The sequence below is a fragment of the Meleagris gallopavo genome (assembly GCF_000146605.3).
Source record: "Meleagris gallopavo isolate NT-WF06-2002-E0010 breed Aviagen turkey brand Nicholas breeding stock chromosome 21 unlocalized genomic scaffold, Turkey_5.1 Chr21_random_7180001949708, whole genome shotgun sequence".
Classification (NCBI taxonomy): domain Eukaryota; kingdom Metazoa; phylum Chordata; class Aves; order Galliformes; family Phasianidae; genus Meleagris; species Meleagris gallopavo.
The window spans coordinates 1-996 of NW_011099788.1; the positions used below are offsets into that span (position 1 = coordinate 1).

General features: G+C 65.4%; 1 protein-coding gene across 1 annotated transcript; it reads right to left on the bottom strand.

Annotated features, from left to right (window-relative positions):
* Positions 1–8: 8 nt before the first annotated feature.
* LOC104915529 (PHD finger protein 7-like) lies at positions 9–990 on the bottom strand. The gene is made up of 4 exons (XM_010726438.2): positions 845–990; positions 611–717; positions 403–519; positions 9–174 (listed from the first exon to the last, which is right to left on the bottom strand). The coding sequence occupies exons 1-4, from the start codon at positions 929–931 to the stop codon at positions 21–23; spliced, it is 465 nt and encodes a 154-aa protein (XP_010724740.2). The 5' UTR covers positions 932–990; the 3' UTR covers positions 9–20.
* Between the last annotated feature and the right edge of the window lie 6 nt (positions 991–996).

Below are 996 nucleotides of genomic sequence, written 5' to 3' on the forward strand. Positions count from 1 at the left end.
GAGGACGTATGGCCACGTGTCTATGGGGACCGCGTCGCCGTGCTGCTTTTCTTACCGGTGCCCACACCGCTGCAGCCGCTGCACTCCCACGATTCAACGTCCTCTGCGATGGCGGAGCAGTGCTGGTGGGTGCCACAGGAACCGCAGGAGCTGCAGAGCAGCATCCTCCAGGGCCTGTGGGAGTGACAGAAGCCAGAGCCGCACGGTCACCGGGGGTCCCAGGGCTGTGGGATGCCAGCCGTGGGGTGGTGCGTGCCACTCCCACTGCGGTGGCTGGCTCTGAGCTACCAGTGCACAGCTTGTGCCGTGCTGAGCTCAGCATCACGGCCAGCCCCCATCCCAGCTGGAAGGAGGGGATGAAGGCGCCAGGTCGCCGTGACTTTGGGGTCAGAGCACACTCACCCTGTGTTCTCAGAATAGTTCTGTCCTATCGGGCAAAGACACGGGCTGGCATCACATGAGCTGTGCCGCTGATACAGCTCATGGAAGGCTCCCTCTTCCACCTCCCAGGCTGCATCCCTGTGGGAGGGAGCCGGGGACAGCTGAGTGCGGTGCGAGGGGAGGTGGAGGGGGAGGAGGCTGGGTGGTGGGCAGGGCGGTGGGTGCTGACCTGTCTGGGATTTTGATGCCGAGGCGGAACATCTCTGCCTGGAAGGTCTGCATGTCCTGGCAGAGCGGGCAGCGGAAGTGGTGCAGGGCAGCGCGCAGAGCTTGGCCCTGGGGAAGGCAGAACATGAGCTGAGGACGCGTGCGCATTGCCCCAGGGCTGGGGACGATGCCAGGGTGGCAGGGTTGGGTGGTGCTGGGGATGATGCTGTTGTGCTCTGGAGGCAGTGCCGCCTACCTGGATGCAGTGGCGGTGGAACTGCGCGCTGGTGCAGGAGGGACAGATCAGGGTGTCGTAGCTGGGGCGTCCCTCCACCGCCTCCATGCAGATGGCACACTGCGGGTTGTCCTGTTGCAGCGGCCTCACCTGCTGCGTTGGCCGGTGCTGCC